This window comes from Lates calcarifer, linkage group LG4 (assembly GCF_001640805.2).
Source record: "Lates calcarifer isolate ASB-BC8 linkage group LG4, TLL_Latcal_v3, whole genome shotgun sequence".
In the NCBI taxonomy this organism is placed as follows: domain Eukaryota; kingdom Metazoa; phylum Chordata; class Actinopteri; family Centropomidae; genus Lates; species Lates calcarifer.
Window position 1 is genome coordinate 16,825,457 of NC_066836.1, and position 19,252 is coordinate 16,844,708.

Here is a 19,252-nt window from a genome sequence, read left to right on the forward strand (position 1 = left end):
CGCAGTCTCCCTACACGAGTACATGCTCATATTCACACATACAATACTCGCATCCCACAAAGCCCAGTTTATTTAAAAAAAAAACAACAACAACACAACAATCTTGTTGCCAAGGAGCTTCAGCTGTGTACAACCCTCAGAAAGTCCGAATCGTTTTATTATGTTAAAGTATGAAGTTAGTTACTGAATACAAGACACAGTGTATTCCTTAGAGAGATATTACAGTGATTTTCCATTAGATTACTGGCAATTAAGGCTAAAAATAAGGACAAACGCTACAACACCACACAAGGTTATTAAGTAAAAGGTTTTTTTTTTATTTAAATTAGCATAGAAAGCAAAAAAAAAAAAAAAAAACTAAGAACCATGTGTAATAGGCTACAGTCAACTTCAAAAACATTGATAGAGCTTGATGCATATATTTTGTGAAGTTGAAAATAAGCACTTTATAAAAAATAGATATCTACATTGTAACATAATGAACGTACAGAATGCATTTCCCAAAGTGGCTATGTGGTCTGTATAAAAAAAACTCCACCACTTGAAAGACTAAGATTGACAGCAGTACTCCACATGATCTACTTTCTATGGAAGAGTATGTAAATGTGTGACAGGCTCTATTTGCCTTGATGAGAATATTACAGCTAATAAAGCAGAAAATCAAAACTGAGTGGCTAAATAGTATCCACAAACTTTCGCTGTCCATCTTTGTCAGAAGCTCAGGTCTTCACAAACCACTCAGTTTAACCTCACTGTATTTGACAAGAGGAGTGTGATTGTTACAAAATGCAACTCCTGACCACCAAGAAACAGTTCTCGTCGCACTCAAACCTCTTTGTAAAGCAGCTTTTCAGTACCTGACTTCAGTGTCAAAAGCGTTGTGCAACATTTACAAAACACAACATAGTTTACACAAAAGTATGAAATGTAAAAAAAAATTCCATCATGAAATGAAAAGAACTGATAGGAGTCTTGATAATAGTTAGCCTTTAGAGATAAAATAGGGAGTCTGGTAACAGGGTGGCACGTAACAAGTCACACAGTGCTGGGAAGAGAACTGTTGGACCACTAGGTACATGCAAGGTGGACTGTTGATGCCATTTCAGGGCCAGGCAATGTAAGAGAGAAAAGCTCCTTTGATTACATATAAGGGAGGGGATCAGTGGAGCAGTAGGAAATAGAGGGGAGTCTCAGTGACAGTGTGAAAACTACTCCTGGGCCTGTTTGCCAGTCATCTTGTAGATCTCAGTGGGACCCTCGACGTTGGTGATGGTAGTGGTCAGCTGGATGTCCTCTCCACTGTTTGCTCCAGCATCTCCTGCACATATAAAACATGACACAACATCAGCACCAAATAATCAATAACATGATGTGAATTCAAAGCATTATGTTATGTTATAACAATTCAGCATATATATATTGTCCCCATATATTGAACCCATTGTCCTATGGGTTCTTGGTGTTTCTGTCTGTATTACTTCAGGCAATAATCTCTTTAGCTGAATTTCATCTACATAAATACTTTCAGCCCGGTTGAAACAGAAGTGAAACTCAAGAGCTGATACAGTAAATCAACACAGAGGGACTGAAACTTGGAGAGAGGCACCTCTCCCATGAGATTGGTTGACGCACTTGAGGGAAAGCTTCCAGAACTTCAAATCCTCTTTTTTTTTTCTCGCCGTGTCACTGACGTCAGGAGATGGATGGATGGTTTTCATTACTTCCCTGCTCTCCAACCCCACCCCCTTCTCTTCACTGTTCCCCTTCCTCTCCGTCTGGAAGGAAGCCTGGTGTCCATTAGAATCACCCTCTCGGGCCAAAGAGACCCTTCTTTCCCCTGGGAATCTGGGTCCCTTTCAATCACCACCCCCCTCCCCCGTCTTCTAAAAACAAACTTTGGATGAATAGGCAGCTTTACAGCAGAGGACAGACACTTGCTCCCCATCAGAATGAGGTGAGAGCCAATGGGAGACCAGTGAAATTCAACTAATTTAATAACTTTAATTAATACAATGAGAGGATAATTAATTATGTAACAGATTGAGCTCATATTCTAGACTTAACGGCTACAACAGCTGTTTTTAGGATATTATAACTTTCATCCTGACCTTCTAGAAATCACCAGAATACTAATTTACACCTGACGAGACTCCAGCTATCTAATTTCTTTAGAAAACTGGTGGAAATATGTAATTACCAGTGATGCACTGACCACTTGATTGCTCGTCTCCGTAGCGTTTGTGAGACGGTGCGTAGAGGAACATGATCGCGAAGACGTACAGGTTCCACATGCCGTAGATACCGGTGAAGAAGGCGCTGTTCACCTGCACCGTGTGCTCCCCCCAGTGCCAGTGACCCTCATTCACCTGGACACAGACGACAAGTTAACACTTTTTATGTTCAAGAGCTTTGATAATTACTGTGAAATAAAAAACTGATTTAAAAAAAAGAGACTCACCTGACTGATGATGAAAAAGATGACAGTCATGGCGGCACAGAACAGTGTGACCAACATGAGGAACTTGAACCTGAATATCAGACCCTAAAGGGTGATAAAGGAGAGGAGTTAAGAGAACTAATTAAAGACATACTACATGTAGCACAGCGGTTCCCTCGCACTTTCATCACCTTTTTTTTTGTTTGTTTGTGAATTGATTAACAAATAGGAGAGACAAACACACCTCATAGTGCAGGCGCCTGGCCTTGGACATGGCAGGCAGGGACGTCCTCTTACCACTGATATTGCGGAAGACTTGAAAAACCATGAAGCAGAGGAAGAGGAAGTAGAGACAGGCACAAATCCCTGCCACAATTATGAACGCCATCTGAGGCAACACCAGTTAAGGAAACGCTCTTGAAAACAAATCTGCCAAAAAAGAGGTGGTGCATACTGTCTTTCTTACTTAAGAGTGTCTGACAAATACACACTCATCAGTTTACACCAAGCAAATTCATGCACTGAGTGTGGTGTTACAGACAGTGAATATTGAAAGTCTGACTAATAAGTGGAAAAAACATATAAACGCTTTTTCATTTTTTAAACTACAAATCTGTAAATAAAAACTGCTGTTAAAGGTTTGTGTCTCATTTATAAAACCATAACAGACTTTACTGCAGTGAAAGGCACAGCAGAAACTGGTCACCCGTGGGCCTTATAAAGATTTGATGACCCTGGTTATAGGCACTGTACCAAATGTCTTTGTCAAACCACTAAGCAGGCTTTTCCTTTTGATGAGTCTCAGAGAAAAAAAAAAAAAGGAGAAAGAGGAGCAGAGACTGGAAAAAGAGGGGTGTTAGGCAGCTGTTTCTGAAGAGGTGTGTTGTTGAATCTATGTTCAGCAAGCAAGACAAGCAAACAGGTACACAAACACATAAATACATCAACCCAAGACCCTGGGCAATACTTTCACATATGGCATTACTGAATTATTTCTCATCTTACCAGTCTGATATCAGTTTCCAGTTCATGCTAAAACCAAGGAAGATGAAATCTTAAGTAGTGCTTAAGATGTTAACAACAGAAGCACAGGAGCAACCATGAACATGTTTACTAGCTGCTAATGTGATTGGGTCATTTATTAGCATCATGCTCGTCTGATGAATGTTCATGTGACCAGACAAGCTGTTTACAGGGCTGATGAATTGATCTTTTTCTGTTGTTTAAAAAGGATACAGCCAGCTCAGTTCCTACATCAGATGCCCAGATGCTGTAGAAAGGGTTTGTTAACTGGACACCTCTGAAGAAACAAAACAGCATATTAACATTTCAGATTTACATTTGGAGTGTCACAGCATTTTATTACATGGGGCAGAAAATATGAAACATCAGAAAATCCAAACATCAAATGGAGATTATGCATGAAAATGAGAAAAAAAGCACAAAAAAAACAAGACAGAACCACACTTTAGGATTCACTGTTATAAAATAATGCAGGCTGGAATTTACACTTTGCAAAACAAATCTTGCTGTTCTGAATATGAGGAAAATCTTGGCCTCACCTCTCACACATGTCAAAGATAAAGAGGCAGAAGGAGCCAAAGACGATAGGTCCAACCTGTTTCCAGTAGACTGAGAAACGGTTCCTCTCTGTTTGGTCCTGAGAGAAAAGGACAAAACAGACTTAAAAGATGTAATATATATATATATATATATATATATATATATATATATATATATACACACACACACACCATTATGAACAAAAATCCTTTTAATCAAAGCCATTCTGCAGATAACAGAACTACTCTGCAGCCAAAATAAGCAAATTCTGTATTTTGTCTTTTTATGTTTCAAGCTCACATAATGTGACTGAGTGCATCAGGAATGACACAATGCAGTGTTGATGATTCAAATGTATCCATTAAAACACAAGGTGGGAAAAACATTGGAAGAAAGAATTTAATATATTGTTTCTATGCTGGTAACTCCCCAGAACTGGTCCAGATATTACTGAATCAGACACTTAATGCAACTTGAGCCACGTTTCACTGAACAGATGAACAGAGCCTCTAATGTGGGTATGCCTATATACCCTGCTCTTCAGTACTAATAAGCTCTGACAAAACCATTAAAACACAGTGCCCATGAAAATATTCAGCCCCTTAGACTTTTTCATGTTTTAATGTTTTTGATCATGAGGTTTTTTTTTAAAAAAAAAAAAGAACAAATACACTGATCACTGACCAAATGTCAAAGTAATTGCTCACTTATTCACCTTAACCATCAGTTATTACTGGTGCAGCCAACAGTTTTAAAATACAAATAATAATGGAGATCACGTGTATCTTAAAGGTATGATGAGACGGCCACTCATGACTCGTGATATCAAGAGGGTGATGGCAGCAACTATGATGGTTTCATGGCTCAGAGAGGAGAGACTACACAGTCAGCTGTGGTCCTGGTGTTTCTCCACTGGAAAATTTACAGATCAAAAAGGTACCCACCATGAGGGGCAGCAAGATGCTGTAGTGTTCTCTGAAACAGGCTTAAAGTCATAGTGCAGATCTGAATACAATCCAGAGCTTGTGGTAGGAGTTTGCTAGTCACTCTACACAACTTCACTCAGCCACACAGAGGAATCAGGGAACGTGTCCACATGTGCAATGCTGATACAGACTGAGTCAGTGCTGTGAATGCTACTAAAGGTAACTCTACTAAATATCAACCTGAATACTCATTTATCATTGAACATGTATGTTAGGTAAATCAGTCCATCTTTGTATTGATGAGTGTCAAAAAAAAAACTCTCATTACAGTGATTCAAAGCTGTAAACCAAAAACATGACAAAGTTTAAGGGGTAAATAATCTGTAGACACTGTAACATGACATTCCTCTGTGGCTCTTCAAGTCCGTCACTGACTCCCTCATTCTCTTTGCACTGAATATGAAGGATTAGAAGTTACACACTGTAGTGTACAAGAAACTAAGACTGAGGCTTTTTGTCCTGATACAGAAGCTGGAGTTGTGATGCAATACATCAAACATGTAATCTGGACAAAAATGCACATACCTGAGGTATCCTGGAAAGTCAGCAGAAGACTAGGGACTTTTAATTATTCCCTTTCATTAATATCAAAAGAAAAACAGTTTGAAAAGTATTTGGAAAAAAGATCACGTCTCTCCATTGTATGAAAAGATGAACAGAGAAAATGTTGCGCACTACTGACTAACAACACTTCACTATGAGCACTACATATTCAAAGACTGGGAGACAAAAGGTCAAACAAGAGTGTACAATGAGGCATACACTGGAGTTTATCTGAGAGTGTGTGCCGAGTGGAACCTTGAGAACAAGCAACGAGGTTTAGGAACAGATAATGTAAGGAACAAGTTACTAGTCAAGGCAGCATCACCACGCAGCATCACCACGAAGAAAGCAGAGCTCAGCCTGCCAGCCAACAAGACAGAAACACCCTGCTGTGCAGAGTACACTGATGTCCAGAGAGCTGAGAGGGGTTTAAAAAAAAAAAGAAAGAAAGACTATCATCCTGTCTGAGGCAGACATGGAGCTCATCAAAGAGATCTTCAAGTTAATGGTCCCTCTGTTCAGTGAGAAAAATGTTTAACAATCTCCATGACTGTCCCAGTCCAGGCCAAATTACAGACGTCAGATGAGAAATGACCTGCACGTTTTTTGTGGGATGAAGGCCAAGTTCAGGGAAGATTTTGATGGCTTGTACACAGCTCTCACACATCTTCACTTGTCCAGTGCCCAGAACTTCTGCAAAGTACTGTGTATCCTAGACAAAAATGACAGCAAGATAAGACGGGCAAAACACCTAACTTAATTTGTAGGTTTTAACATAACTCATTCGGTTTGACAGACAAACGGATCAGTGTTTCACTTGAAGCACACAAAGAGTGTAGAAAGAGTCGCAAAAAGCAGAGACAAGTGCAGGTTTTTCTAAAGACATGTGACTTTATCTTACTGAAAACAGCCAACCTAAAAATGTACACTAAGCTGAACTGAACTCTTCACAGCTGAGTTCACAGAGACATCTCTGTTATATTCCCAGGTTCTCAAGTTTTCGGTAATCCTTCCTTCCTTCGTTATTCTCCAGGAACAGTCTCTTTACATCCACTCGAATCAACTCTTATAAAACATTTAAAAAAGAAATCATCAAAAGTCCAGGGGGAGGGGGTAAGTACTTTGTAAGGCACTGGATGTCATTTGATTAGTTGAAGATGCACAGCTCGCAGACTGAGGAGTATTGAGATGTAACAGTATCTGCAAATAGCCCTGCCTTAGCCCAGGAAAACGCTCTTTTATATTGGTATACTACATACTAATCCACCAAACCCATGAATAAGTTTGAAGGCCTTGCTTAAGTCTCAATGAAAGCTGGTCCCTGCTACACTTTTTTATTTTAACCTGGATTAAGCAACAAAAAAAGACACACGGGCACTGAAGCATTTCTCTAAGCAAGCGCACAGTCTTGTTTTTTTCTGAAACCCAGTTCATCTTTTTTTTTTTTTTTTAATTTCAACAACATTAAGGAGCCCCAGAATGGCCATGATAGGATTTGAAAAAACCTTTAGCATTACATGGCTGCAAGTGAGTTTGCAGTTGGCAAGCGAGCCTGCAGGTCAGTCAGAAAAACATCAAACATGCCAAACATTTGAGAGGCTGCCGAGTACAGTACCATGAGATGCTCCCCACAGAAGATGATCCAGAAGGAAAGCAGCATGGAGTAAAAGATGCCCTGCCTGATGTCTCCAAACAGCAGCATCCAGGTCCAGTTGAAGCCGATAGAAAACCACTCCACTGGGATGTTGATGAATGTCATGGAGATGCCCAGAGCAAAGATTACCCTGGAGGAGCAAGAATAGTCTTAAATCTATAATCTTTCATCATCATTACACCTTTGAATTGAAAAGGTGTCAACCACAGCTGAGGGAAGTGGAATTTTACACATTTGTGAGGCATTTGTGGCATCATAAATGGGTGTTTAAATATATCTACTGATGCTGATTATCTACTGATAATGTAGCATAGCTAGCCACAGTGAGAGTGGCTATGAGACTAACCCCTGAGGAAACTTTTTTTTTTTTTTTTTACTGACAACGTCACACCTGAATCTGTAGAACATCTCTTACGCAAGCACAGTAAGTGTTTTACAGCAAAGTCACATCAACACTGGCTGAAGAAAGCTCATTAGATCTCAGGACATTATTGATCAGATTATCAATTTAGCTGCAAGCACAGTGTGTCCCTGCTGACCTACACAATTCACTACCTCTCCAAGTAGCCTCATTATTACAGCAAGCCTCCCTCAACCTTAAAATCCAGACATTTAAGGAGAAATGAGAGAAAGCTTCAGCCTACAGACAGACAGAATAGAGCTTGCCTTCCAAGAGTCTGCAGCAGGTTTCTGCATGCCGCCAGTAGATGAAAGGATGATCGTAAATAGTCAGTTGAGAGGGCAAAACAGAGCTACTGTCTGTGTGTGTGTGAGAGAGAGAGAGAGAGAGAGAGAGAGAGAGAGAGAGAGAGAGAGAGAGAGAGAGAGAGAGAGAGAGACAAAGAGGGAAAAAACACAGCAGATAGGGGTGACCTTAAAAACATGTGGGTACAAAGGCTTTATGGAAAGGCTGAGGGTAACAGAAGTAAAGTGACACAAGTTCTAATCAGTTCCACTCTAGCCGGCTCGTCAGCGATGTTCTCTACAGCGAACAGAGTGAAATCACATTTGAGCGGTATGCAAGGAATGTGTCCTGATCACTACCAACACAGACAAGAGAGCTGTGGCTGCTATTCATCTGTGTGAATGGGTGTGTGGAAATAGGAGGGCCTGATACAAGATCCTAACTACACCTTTTTCCCTGGACATTTTGACATGTGCACTGATATAACCTGAATTTCATTTTGAGAGAGCCTCTTCCTGTGCTCTGGCTAACTCACTGACATATGACTGAACTGAGCAATGATAAATGTTATAAAGTCACCATGTTTCAAATGTCTCAAAATGAGGATGATAGATGTTTGAGTATAATAAGTCTCTCATCATGAACCATTTTCCTCACTGAGAGTTCCCACTCACATCTGTCCTCTATGTTTATAGGAAGCCTGAGGTTTACCGTTCTGACACCTCTGTGGACAAGTATGACAGGAGACTCTGGTAAAGCTTTTACAGCATGAAAAAATCATCCGCTGTCCACAAATAGGGTACGAGTCGCACTTCCTGAGAGCCTGCTGGTCATTTGGGAATGAGGGCCTTGAGCCGGAAAAGATAGAGGGAAGGAGAGAGACACTGGTTGTGTATGCCTATGTGCATGAGGTGTGTTTCGCTAGCTGGTGTGTATGAATGTGTGTGTGCAGCATGTGTCAGCTGAGTGCTAGCTTGCAGATTTTGTAACGTGTTTCACGCTTCGTCAGGCACTTCCTGTGGCGCAGAATGCTGCCTCTTACTGATCTGTCTTCCCAGCACAGCAGGGGGTTAGACAAACTGTGGGCTCTGAGCATAACTTCAACTTTCCACAGCATAGTATTCAAAATATCTGCTTCAGGCAGGAACTACCTGTATTTGTTGCTCTAACCTTGATGGGCTTGAAATTTTGAAGTTTGGTTAAGAAATGAACACAAATATCTCATGTTTTGAATCTTTATCTTTATGAAGAATGCCTATATTTCCCCAGAAGAAATCTGCCAATAGGTAGTTTTTTCTGCTCATTTTCTTAAAAATCAGAAACTAACTGGCTCAATGTATATTTTTCACAGACATTTGTCTACGACATCTTATTAACTGTTTAGCACTGCATTACAGTTTTATGGAGCGTGACCTGCTGATGGTCCTAGATAACGTTCCTCCGCTTGATAAACAACTTCTGATCTCATTGACCTTCACTGCAGAGTTAACATGACCTACTTATACATTTCATCCATTGTTAATATGTGTCTCCACCCAGTAGAAGTACTGAGGCACAGTACATCTACTGGCTTATTATGAAACTATTACTGTAGCACCTGGCTATGTTTCTTCAAAATAAACATATCTTATCGTTTATTACCACTGAACCTTGAGCTCTATTTGCAGGCATTGGTCATTGTGTCAAAAATTAAAGCGTTTAGGAATGAGAAACATGGTAAGTGCAGTGTTTAACACAGAACACCAGTGTGATTCTGATGATGAAGGAGCAGCCTTACTTCTCCAGCAGGACAGGAGGTCTGCTCATGAGGGTGATGCGTCTCCAGTACCAGATCATGATGATGAGGATGCTGGGTGTGAGGAACGTCTTCATGGCAAACCAAACTTTTGTGAAGCCTCCGTTCTGATGGATGCTCTTGTGGGAGAAACAAATATCAGCATCAACTATTCTGCATCTGTTAACACCATTTCACTCAGTGGCCACTGTCAGATGTGTAAAGGATCCTTGACTGTGTGGATTAACACTAAAATGCTTCAAATACACAGGTCACAATGAAAACTTACAACAAGACGAATGTCTTTGATCTCTCCAATTCCCACATTGATCTTCTTGCGCTCATTGACAGGCAGGCGGATGTTTAGAAGATAGTACTTATGTGCTACGCTACCAACCTCCATGAAAGGCAGTGGGTCACACTCATAGTAACGACCCTCATTCTCAAAGGTCTGGAAAACACACAGCAACACATTTATCTGAAGACAACTGCTACTTCAAATGCTCTTAATAATATTAAAGCCACAGCCTCTAGACTTGACTCAGCCCCGATAATTAAACAGTCTCAGTCTGGCTGGGCAGCTAGTGTCAAAGCCAGAATGCTATGATAACTTAGATCTGAGAACCAAAAATTCATTTGTTATTTCCACAAATGCATCTGTGTCCACACAGAAGAAACTAACAAATAACAGGTAATATTAGTGTTGTAATATAGCAGTCTGGACACAGATTGTGTTTCAATTATATGACAAAAAATTATATGACAAAAAATATACAGAGTAATTTTTTTGGTGTTTTAAAGATAGATAATGGTGAAACTGAGTAATTTCCCCACCTTGGCAGTGGTAAAGTTGCAGCTCAGTTTCCTCTGTTCAAAAGAGTGAGCCATCTCCGTCCACTCACTGAATGTGTCATCTCTGTACGCAAGACCGACGTCAACGGTGACCACCACTCCTTCCTCTGAAAACAAAAATTAACAAAGTAAGTCTCAATTTGGTAGACAGTTGTGGTTCAAGAATTCTGTTTAAGTCAATAAATATATTCACAAATCAAAATGCACTGTCTCACAGAAAAGAGAACGTTTCTGAAGAAAGAAAAATGGAAAAATGCTTTCAATAATGCATTCACATTCAGCTGTATTTTAATGTGGGTTACACCTCAACCCTGCACAGCCCTGCTGGTTGTTATTATCCCAGTGATGAGATGAAATTAAGTCCTGATGACAGGATGCCATGGCCTTTTCACTTTAAGACTGGCAAAGTGACTACGGTGCTAGCGCTGACATGGAGACATCCCCTACAATAATCTGCAAATGTGCAGTTCATTTTCAAATAACATGCAAGTGTTTCACATGCTAATGTGCTCCAAAGTGGTACAATGTAAAGAAAATGAGGACATACATCAATTTCATATTACTGAGAATCTGAACTTTGAAACTCTAACTGATGTCTAATCATTCATTTTTAAGGCTGTATTTTCAACTGGCTTTGGTTGTACAAGGTCAAATCATTTTGTGTTAATATGTGGTACTGTCATCTGGAATGAGTCTGAAATAGGATTATTTCTCTGCATGTAAACACAGTCTGTGATTCAGTCTGCTCTCCATGGTGGCCCAAATCTAGGTTACTTCCTACTTGATGAAAACTTCAACAAGACCTTGAGCTGGCCTCCAACAGCCCAACCCAGTAAATCCAACAAAAACATCCAAAGCAAAACTATTAAAACTGCATCTTTAGATCACATTACAAAGCCAAGTGTTCTCTCCTCCAGCCCTCCAGAGTGCCTCTTGTGCCGTTATGAAACAAGCTGGAATGAAGAGAAAGAAACCCAGTGGCCTGTGCTGTGAGAAAGAAAAAAAAAAAAAAAGTAGAAGCAGGGGGGAGAGGGAGCCAGATGAGAACTGGCAGCCGACTGTCTCTGTAATGCCCTCCCCTCTGCCATTGGTTGAGCCAGACGCCCTCGAATGTCATCTCACTTCATGCAAACATTCCACTTCAGTCCAGCGGCCATCGCCACGGAAACTAAGCCTCCTCAACAGCTGTGTTATTGCTGGACCTCGGCCAATGGGTGCCTGGTGCCGAGGTGGAGTGGAGTGGGGTGGGTGGAGTGGTTAATAAGGGCGAAGCTCTTCTTTGGGATGAACACTGTTACACAGATAAGGTAGTCAAGGAAGAGACGGCCTTGTGCTCATTTGTCATACAGTTACAGAACAGAATCCGCCTACCTTTGGCAAAGCAAGTGTTCTGGTCAGGATTTAAACAGACGACCTGACGCCATTTTGTAGGTTATGGGAAACCTGGTACCATTGTTTTTGGGGTTGGAGTTTGTTTTAGTGTCTCAGTTTATGGAATCTGAATTCTAAATCTTAACAATTTTAATGAACAAAAGCTGCAAAGGTCATAAAACATATTTTTAAACAAGTAAAATACAAGTTTTGCCATTTTGCTCAATGATGAGGTTTTGTAAATTGCACTTTAAACAAGAGATTCATTTGTCTTACAGCACACTAAGACAACTCTCTTAGCCTTTCAGGTTGCTAAATATGGGTGTTAATAGTAGTTTTAAGGTCTTGTATCACTGGATCTCATTTTGCATTACACAAATCAGTATGAACATAGTCACTGAAATACAATCAACAAGAAATCCTGTTACTTTCTGAAGTATAATACATTGGAGAGTAAAATGGGTTTTTCAAAAGTAAAAGCTATGTGTTGATGCCTACACTAAATCAATTCCTTTGTTTCTTAACACTCTTTCCACTCTGTCTCAGGAGAATACAGAGAGGCTGACGATGAATGTAAATTCAAGTTGGACGTTGGATGTAAGTGAATGAGGTTTAAATAGTCAGGAAATGGGGAATCCTTCTTCCGCAGCACTGCTGCGTCTCTGCCACATGCAGCATCTACAGTACTACGTCTACATCCACTTGTTCTCACAGCACCTCCTGTAGCTCAGAAAGATCAAAATGAGTTTGCAGCATCTGGCACAAGGTCCAGGCTGAATCACCGACTGTCTGGCAGCCAGGCAGTAAACAACCCACAGCCCCATAACAGATTTTCACTGAAGCCAAGAATGTGAGAAAGCAAATGACACTGATGACTAGGCTGCCATTGTAACGTGGCTGTTTAGACAAGCCAGACCAGAAAGACTGGGTCAAAGTTTTTGTCCTCTGCATTACCACAATTACTTTTTACTTTCCTGTTAATTACAAATTGGCCTAAGGTGGATGTGAATCAAGGTTTATGAGCATTTGCCTGTGTAGACATGACTGTACATCAGAGGTTATCATGAAACTCAAGTTGACATTTTCATACGTAGCTATACATTCTACTCCTTACAGCGAAATATGTAACTGAGAGTCTTAACTTCTTTCCTGAGCTCTCCTGGTGATCCAGTCACTTATTAGACTTTCTCATCATCCTCTCTAATCCCTTCTTTCAGGATCCCAAGCTCCCTGCCAGGATACCAAACCCTGTCCTCTACAAGATACCAGTTATCTCCCTCTTCCTCCTCCCTTTCCTCTCATTCAGGCACTTTAACACACTGAGGTGCTGTAGGACTGTCTACTCACTGATACCCTTCACCACAGTGTTGTTTAACACTGGGTAAAGTCACAAAATTGGCTGCTGGTGGGTTTCCTTCATGACAATAGAAACTAGGTTTCTGAAAGAGCCTGGGGCACCACAAGGCACTAAATTAACTGGGTCTTTGGATCAGTGTTAGGAGAAACAAAATGTGATATTTTAAACTGATCTTTATTTTGTTTGCTCAAAGCTTTCATAATCAATAAAACCATAAGACTTCTGTTGTTAGAGAGGTGAAGACACATATTAGAAGAGGTTTTAGTCCACCATAATGAGCACCAAAGAAAACAATTTACACAGTGAAAATGAGGTATTTCGACTGCAGCACTGGGTCATTATTATGTGTCATGCTATTTTATGAAGATTTTGATCACCACATGTACAACTGCTGCATACTGCAAAAAATCCAGCAAATATACACTGACTTTATTAGTAAAATGTAAATATAAGGGAATCTGAGGGTGCCAATCACAACTAAAATTATTATAACTGTAGTTTAACCTGACAATAAAAAAAGGAGGGAATCACATAAATTTTGAAAACTGAACTAAACTGGGATGATCTCATACACAAAGTATGTAAATCATTTGGTTGTGGGTCTGGGGCTTGGATAAATAGGACGCTGCATTGCTCAGAGGCAGCCAACTATGAAACAGGTCCAGATTACCTCTCTCCTTTCTCTTTAGACCTGTCTTAAGGGTGTCTGACAAGCCCATCTACAAAAACCCCCTGAGGGTTTGTGCCACTATAGAGAACAAACAGCAGGACATCCATCATTGTTTGCCGCCTTTCAGTGTAACAGAAATCCAATCTACCAACAAAGACACTCCTTCTGGATTCCCCAAGTGCTCACCATGATTAACTGAAATAAGACAGCATCCTATCAGGACATTGTGTATGGGAAGGTAATATAAGAAACATAACAAGTATTAGTGGTAAAGCTGAAGAGACTGCACTTGAATTTGTGATGTAAGTGATTAGAAGTGACAATGGATGTGAATATTTCAGAGCCTAGCTTGTTCTCATGTGCCTCTGCAAATATTTGCCTTTAGATTGTGAAACTAAGAAATAACAGAGACAAAATATTGACACAACGGAGAAGAAGAAAAAAAAACTCAGACGCTGAAAAAATGTAGCACATGAAAAACAGGACGTTGTATGGTATTCTCAAGTACCCAAACTTCAATTACAATCAACCAAGTAATTATAATTTGTGCATTATCACCTAAATGATTTAAGACAGGAAAGACACCATGTCCCCTTACAAGCATGTGCAAATTATTATTGTTTCCTCCCTCTCCTACATCTTGAAAGCCATGTACTGGAAGAGAAACATGAGCCATGTTGTCTACACCCCTTTTTAAAACCCAAAACAAAGCTTTGCATCTTACCTATCTGGTTGTACATCTTAAAGGCAATGTCAAACTGCAGGATGACCAACATAAATTGGAACCAGGAGCTCATCTCCTTGTTAGGCAGAGGAATGTGGACAGCAAATACGATGTTGTTGGCCTCAATCTTCTTGGCCATGGCCTCGTCAAAGGTCCTGATCTTGGCACATTGGTCAGGACCCCACGGCATGAACCATTTTGTTTCCTGTCGGTGCTTGACTGTGTCCACACACTTGGTGGCCAAGTAGTGGACCGCTGTGGTGGGGCTGGGAGCTGGGGAGACAAATACAAAGAGGGAGAGATGTTAGGCCCGGGTGTCATATTGAAATACTGCAGCAAAGTGTTTCAAGGTGCTGCCAAGCCAAATTTCCCCTCAAACTAATAAATCACACAAAAAGTTTGAGTAAAAATCAATAAATAAAACTTGAGCACTGTGGATTAAACTGTGCATGGACAATATTAATATCTTAGGAACAGTCAACAGGTTGGGTTCAGGCCAAATCCAGTCCAAACACTTTGGCAATTACTTTTAACACTGTTTAGAAAATGCCTGGTAGCAAGGCTCTCTCTGCCTCACTGACATGATGGGGAGGGAAAATTCCCGAAAGCTCTCAGGCACCAATTACACTGTTTACGCATTGAGATTCATGAGCTTGACAAGACTGGTGTTTGTAGTCTCTATTCACAGGATATGAGTAGTGCTTGGGAAAAGATCTATCATTATCATGAGAACACAAAAACCTCGGTCGCCTGTTGTAAAAGCTGGAGGTCTGACATGAACAACATCATTGAGAGGTTTGAGGGACGAGGTGCAGCCTCAAGGCAAAAAGACAAACTCTGGTTTTTCAAACATAATGGAGAGGAGATGATGTCAGACAATCAGCATGTTAGGTTAGATTAGCTGTGGCCTGAGATTTCACCTTTATTTTCTGATGTCAGGTACAAGAGACAACATGGGATCTAGACTAGTAGAGTAAACCACCCAGATATCAAACAATACCTACACTGACTTCAAACAGTATTCAAGCTGCGCTGGAAATGACAAACACAAAAATCCATATAGTCACTGTTGATAATGTTGTTTTTTCAGCTGTTAAATTTTGACAAATTATTTTAATGATTTTGACATTTGGTGGTGTTGCTTAAATCTTCGAATTGAGTTGGGTAATGTAACTTGAAAGTCCTCCATATGATTAAATTGATTGGACATTATTGTTCTTTATTATTGTTTCATGTGCCAGTTCCCACAGACCACAGGTCAAATCAGAAACTGAGAATGTGTTATATTGGTGTGAAGACCCTTGATTACACCGTCTTTTCTTGTTTACACTGAACCAAATGATGCCAAAGCAATGATGTCCCTGTGTGTGGTTGTAGACTGTGTTGGTCGGTGTCTGTTCCACCGTGCTGGCTCTTTTTAAGCAAAAATGATCACAATATTTGACATTTCGATCTTCAAAAATGACAATTTGCTGTTTTTCTGAAGTATCTGAAGTAAATAATATTTCTCTGGGTTATGGACTGTAATGAGCAATTTCAAGACTTCACTTTGGACTCTGGGACATTGTGATGTTCAGATTTAGTTTTTACCTTTTTAGACATTTTATAGACTAAAGAATTCATCAACAAAATAATTATCAGATTAATCCATAATGAAAATTATCATTAGTTGCAGCCCTAAAGCAAAGATGTTGGTATTAATAATTTAGAAAATGCTGCAATTTTTAAAGAAAAGGTACAATTAGGAGTTACAAAAAGAGTATGGTAACCACCCAGATGCTTTCCAGACCTGGTTACTTCACCAGTACTGAAGTTGTACCTACTTCATGAGGAAGTAGGTACAACTTCAGTAAGAATACAGAAATCCAATGTTAGACAATCTTAGGGAACCTGAGCAAAACACTGTTAGGTCTGATATGCCCTCAAACCATTCTTTGTGCGGCCCAAAAAGCCTTGAATCCTACTAAAGCTCTGTGGAATGACTTTAAGATAAACGTGCAGATGCTCCTAATTTATCTGAGCCAATCTGCAAGAAAAGCTGGGATAAATACTTGAGCCCTGTATGTGCCGAAGCTGTTAGTGACGTATCCAGGAAAACTCCATGAGCTGTAATCACTGCTGAGAGTGCATATGGGAAGTACCGACTCATGGGCGTGAACATGAAAGCCAAGACTTTTCAGATTCAGCTCATGAAAAAGATTAGTGACATATCTAAGTAGACTCAAAGCAGTAATCAGTGTAAAAGGTGCTCCTAGCAAAGCACATGCTGGTGAGGAATCCTACTTTAAGACTGGATATGTCAGTATTTCCTAGTTTTTCTAAACTATAACTGCAAGAAAACTGTAGACGAAGGCAACACTACAAAAGGTATGAATTGGACTAGTTTGTGCCAGTGCAGAAGGACCCCGTTACTTATCCGTCTATCTAATCATATCTGTTCACTAGTCACAAAGAGCTGAAGGGCGGACACAACAGTTTACACACTCCATGGTCATAAAACCCAACGAGGGCTGTCTTCAAGGAACCTTCAAAGTGTGCGTGTCTTAACATCTGTGTAAAAGTAAAATAAAAAAGACACACAGTGACAAAGAAGATACACCAAACTGAATTAAACCCAGTTATCTGGAACCCCTTGGAGTTCAATTATGTAGTGACCCTGCGAGACCAGCAGCACACAGGCTCCTCCAGTCTCCATCGCAGTGTGTCCAGAATAATGCCCCCCCACTCCCATCAAATCAGCCCCGCTGACCCCATGCCGTGTTCCCGGGTTTGTCGGGAAACAAGGGGAGAAAAACCCCTCTCTACTCAATTACCCCCGCCGCCCCTGGCCACCGAGCAAACACAAAGGAATCTGGCTTCATTAAAACCATCTCAGCCAGGAACGAACCAAACAAGCTAATTTATGACCAGCCATGTAGTCAGTGAGAGGAGACTGCAGGGACGCAGGGACTGGTGTTGAAGGGCTGTGAATGGTTTCCAGATTCAGCCTGTAAGAAAGATAGGCATCTTTCACATGGACTCAACTTCTATTAACTGTGTGCATGTGTGTGTAGCTGCTGTGTGTGTGAGAGAGAGAGAGTGCGTATGAGAGAGTGAGTGAGTGAGTGGGTGGATTTGAAGAAACTTGACAGCAACTCCAATACAGTCCTCAAGGCAAAATGCAACTTTGACAGCTGTGTGCACTTGTGTGTTTTTTTTGTGCACCACTGTCTGTCTCAATGCAAATGAAGAACTAGGGGGAAGAAGGGGAAGAGCAAGAAACATGAATGCGCTGCCTGCAAGGCAAAAAGGGATTTGGGGAGAAGGGGAGACACACAGGGGGGAGAGGAAGGAGTGAAAGGAAGGTAGAGATGCTGCCTGGGGCCCCCACACAGCAGACAGACATTATATGTGGGAGGAAGGGGGTGTGGGTGAGGAGGAGGGGGAGGGGGAATGGGGCAAGAACATTCGAGTTTGGATCAAAGAGGAGAAAAAACACAAAAAGGTTGGGTGTATTTCAGAGCGTTCCTGTGCTGAAAATCAGAAATTAACCCACAAAGAATGGTGTCCTGAGTTATTTTTAACCAAAGACGTGAAGGCAGCGGTCGTGGCATGCAGGCAGCGAACACCTTGATACAAAGCAGTGATTTGAGCTGAGGTGCACTCCGCTCCGGCAGCTTTGGTGTCAAAGTGACTGTCTCAAAGCGCCGCATTGTTTGTGCACGGCTCGGTCAAGCCCAGGTAGATAAAAACACAGCTAAAAGTCAGCGCTTACCGTCTTTTGTTTCCTGTGAAAACATTTATTAACGCTGGTATGAAGGCATGTAACGAACAGCCCCAAGTCAAAACTTTGGGCTTTAACCGTTTACAGACGTTAACGTTTAAATTTCAACAGGCACGCGCGCACAAAGAAGACGTTAGCTAAATAAATGATAAAAGTGAAGGATAAAGGGGAAAAAACTTACCAATTAAACCGCCGACCATGAAGGCAAACGCCTGGAACAAAAGCAAAATAACTCCCACTATCACCAACTTTTTGGTGCTCATATTTTCAATAATAGCCCCCGCCATCGTGAAGCAGAGGCTGGAGTAAAAAAAAATGTCACAGCGAGCGAGAAACAATCAGTAATGTGTTGGAGAAGGGAAGAAAACGCTGCATCAACGTCCAGCAGGAAGGCAAGCTGGGCCCCCTCCACCGCTCTGCTCCTGCCTTTCAACTTCGGAGGAGGAGGAAAAAAAAAACAGGAATCACATGACCGAATAGCACTCAGCTTTATCCCCCGAACAGCCAACACCAGACCGGGGGAAAAGATCTGTGGAGCGCCACCGCATTGCAATAGAGGCTGGTAATGCAGGTTACCGTGTCATTGAATGCCCGTAATAGCGTCGCTGTTTGCGGGCACAGCCTGCAGGGCTATTTAAAGGAAGGTTTTAGAGGTCCCATCTCATGTTTTGGTGCTCAATAGCCGTCAACACATTGTCCTTCAAAATCTATTCTTATTCCGTGTTACAAATAGGTATGGCTGCTGCATTTAATGGTTGTGTCATCTACAAAATTAGAACAAAATTGAACAGGAACTCTGCAGTCTTGTGTTTTTTACAACATGATAACCTGTACAAATGGTTGTTTTACAGTAACTCAGTGATTTAAAATTGA

At 40.9% G+C, this 19,252-nt stretch overlaps 1 protein-coding gene across 4 annotated transcripts; it reads right to left on the minus strand.

Annotated features, from left to right (window-relative positions):
* Positions 1–47: 47 nt before the first annotated feature.
* On the minus strand, positions 48–18,853 carry wls (Wnt ligand secretion mediator). 4 transcript variants are annotated; one of them, XM_018677135.2, is made up of 13 exons: positions 18,561–18,853; positions 14,617–14,889; positions 10,477–10,601; positions 9,932–10,093; positions 9,646–9,782; positions 7,145–7,313; positions 6,125–6,241; positions 4,000–4,097; positions 3,674–3,737; positions 2,682–2,825; positions 2,459–2,542; positions 2,213–2,366; positions 48–1,318 (listed from the first exon to the last, which is right to left on the minus strand). In XM_018677135.2, exons 1-13 carry the CDS (start codon positions 18,664–18,666, stop codon positions 1,209–1,211), a joined length of 1,743 nt encoding a protein of 580 aa, XP_018532651.1. In that variant the 5' UTR covers positions 18,667–18,853; the 3' UTR covers positions 48–1,208. The 4 variants fall into 4 exon arrangements, with proteins under 4 accessions (XP_018532651.1, XP_018532650.1, XP_018532653.1 ...); XM_018677134.2 differs by having other exon boundaries at positions 2,198–2,366; positions 18,561–18,851; XM_018677137.2 differs by lacking the exon at positions 6,125–6,241 and having other exon boundaries at positions 18,561–18,848.
* Between the last annotated feature and the right edge of the window lie 399 nt (positions 18,854–19,252).